Raw genomic sequence first — 3020 nt, 5'->3', positions numbered from 1 at the left:
CTGGAACTTTCATGATTCAGTTCACAGGTGCAATTAAATCCTTAGAATTTTGAGCAAAACCCTGTCCGCTTGAATCTATGAACTGACAACATCCACAAAACAACTTGCTAGCAATCAACCACTTCACCAAACCCCACAAAAAAGGTCTCCCAAAATCCCTGCAGAAAACCCAAAAGGCCAAAAGTTCCCTCATGTCCTTATCGCAAAAAGCATTCCCCAATTCATGGTGATCCAAACTTCTTTGTTCTTTCTAAGTCTTCTTCTTGTATATAAGAAAGCAACTCTTGCAAAAACTCAGATTTGAGTGGTAAGTGACATCCACCTTGAGTTGCGAGTAAACGGAACCATTCCGTTTTTAACCGGTAGAAATTTGCCTATGATTTAGCAAGCAAAATAATCTTGCATGAAGTTTGAACTTTTGATCACCACCACATTCATTCACATATGAAAAGAAGAAAACAGTTAAATTAATAAAAATCCAAAACTCTATAGAGATAAATAAAAGCGTTTGATTGGAAAATTGCAATCTTTTCTCTCTCCACTGATTTTCTCAGCCTTTGACTCTCCCCTCCCCATCGCCTGTTTAAAAAGATCCAAACACACGCACTCGCATACAGCCACACACCACCACGCGTTGCCATGGCCGGCTCCATCATCCCGAGCACAAGCAACGGGGAAGATGCGTCGGCGGCGGCCACGACGAAGCTGGGCCGGCTCAACGCGGCGGTGGAGCGGTCGTGGGTCGGGTGGCGATTCCGACTCGCGGCGCGCGGGACCACGTTCACCACGGAGCTGCGCGCCGGCACGGCCACGTTCCTCACCATGGCCTACATCCTCGCCGTCAACGCCTCCATCCTCTCCGACTCCGGCGCGACCTGCACCGTGGACGACTGCGACGCGCCCTCGCCCGGATGCAAGTTCCCGCCCGTCGACCCCGGGTACGCCGCCTGCGTGGCGCGCGTCCGCCGGGACCTAATCGTGGCCACCGCGGCGTCGTCCGTGATCGGATCCTTCATTATGGGCGCGTTCGCTAACCTCCCGATCGCGCTCGCGCCCGGGATGGGCACCAACGCGTACTTCGCCTACACCGTCGTCGGGTTCCACGGCTCCGGCACGCTCTCCTACCGCACCGCGCTCGCTGCGGTATTCCTTGAGGGCCTCATCTTTCTCTTGATCTCCATCGTGGGCCTGCGGTCCAAAATCGCGCAATTCATCCCCAAGCCAGTCCGTATCTCGTCGTCCGCGGGGATCGGGCTGTTCTTGGCGTTCATCGGGCTGCAGAGCAACGAAGGCGTGGGGCTCGTGGGGTTTAGCTCGTCGACGCTGGTCACCCTTGGTGCGTGCCCGGCGTCGCAGCGCGCGTCCGTGGCGCCAGTGGTGACGTTCCCCAATGGTACGGTGGCGCTGATGCCGGGCGGCGTGGTCTCCGGTGGCATACTCTGTCTCTCCGGCCGTATGACCTCCCCAACATTCTGGCTCGCCGCCGTCGGCTTCCTCATCATCGCCTTCTGCCTGATCAAGAACGTCAAGGGCGCTTTGATCTACGGCATCCTGTTCGTGACCTTCGTGTCCTGGCCGCGCCACACCGCCGTCACCGCGTTCCCGGACACGCCCGCCGGCGACGACAGCTTCAACTACTTCAAGAAGGTGTTCGACGTGCACCGCATCCGGTCCACGGCCGGCGCGCTCGACTTCCGCGGCATCGGGCACGGCTACTTCTGGGAGGCGCTCTTCACCTTCCTCTACGTCGACATTCTCGACACCACCGGTGGACTCTACTCCATGGCGCGGTTCGCCGGGTTCGTAGACGACGCGACAGGGGAGTTCGAGGGGCAGTACTTCGCCTTCATGTCGGACGCGACGGCCATCGTGTTCGGGTCGCTACTGGGCACGTCCCCTGTGACGGCGTTCATCGAGTCGTCGACGGGGATCCGGGAGGGCGGGCGCACGGGACTGACGGCGCTGACTGCAGCGGCCTACTTTGTGGCGGCGCTGTTCATAACGCCACTGCTGGCATCGATCCCGTCCTCGGCGGTCGGCCCGCCGCTGGTGCTGGTGGGCGTCATGATGATGCGCGCGGTGGCGGAGGTGGACTGGAACGACATGCGGCAGGCCGTGCCGGCGTTCATGACGCTCGCGCTGATGCCTCTCACTTACTCCATCGCCTACGGCCTCATCGGCGGCATCGGCACCTACATGCTGCTGCACTCGTGGGACTGGGCGTGCGAGGCCGCCGCGAGACTCGGCTGCCCACGCAAGGTCGGAGGCGGCGGCGAGGGGGCGCGCGCGGAGAGGAGCGACGGCGGCGAGGCAGAGCAGGGGAAGGAGATAGAATCGGCATAGCATCTCCTTCCCCTTTTGTCTTGTCTCCATCTCCTTTTGGGTATAAATCATTTCTCTTTTTCTTAGGATTTTGTTGTAGGTGGCCAGGACTCAGGATTTTACTGTACCAGGTAAACATGGATCAGTTTCAATAGTAGAATGTTCATCTGTAATCTTAATTCGAAATGTATTACAACATCCGGTACAGAGCTCGCATTATCCTAGTTCCGAAGGCAGGTGAACAAATATATGCACACTATCGAATTCATACTCGGAAAATAATATATGCTAAAAGAAAAAAAAAACTCGACTTAAGAGGGAGACATCTTAAAGATATTGCATTAAGATCGAGAAAAAACCCTAAAAATCAGTTATAACTCTCACATTATTGCTGACCGACAGCATCACGACCATAGAAAACACACAACGATGAGTCTTTTTTTGCGAGAACCAAGGTTCGAACTAAGCCTTGGTTGTTAGCCTCATACCTTAATGTTTTACCACCATACTATTCGTACATTCTCAATATACGCTAAAGGAAATATTTGGGCCTACTCAAAACTGTTTTCAATTTTCACCTTTTTTATCGGAAAAGTTTGGACCAAATGGTTGCTGAGTAGGTAGGGGAAGGATTCTTTAGCGCCTGAAATGGGAAACCACAGCACCCTTTTTTATTTTGTTTATTTTTTATGTTTGAA

General features: G+C 54.5%; 1 protein-coding gene across 1 annotated transcript; it reads left to right on the top strand.

Moving 5' to 3' along the window:
* The first annotated feature begins 591 nt into the window (after positions 1 to 591).
* On the top strand, positions 592 to 2541 carry LOC133885413 (adenine/guanine permease AZG1). Its single transcript, XM_062325124.1, has one exon. The coding sequence runs from the start codon at positions 640 to 642 to the stop codon at positions 2341 to 2343; it is 1704 nt and encodes a 567-aa protein (XP_062181108.1). The 5' UTR covers positions 592 to 639; the 3' UTR covers positions 2344 to 2541.
* The last annotated feature ends 479 nt before the right edge of the window (positions 2542 to 3020 follow it).

This window comes from Phragmites australis, chromosome 11, assembly GCF_958298935.1.
Source record: "Phragmites australis chromosome 11, lpPhrAust1.1, whole genome shotgun sequence".
In the NCBI taxonomy this organism is placed as follows: Eukaryota; Viridiplantae; Streptophyta; class Magnoliopsida; order Poales; family Poaceae; genus Phragmites; species Phragmites australis.
The sequence above is the reverse complement of the archived record's forward strand: the minus strand, read 5'-3'. Positions and strand labels throughout refer to the sequence as shown.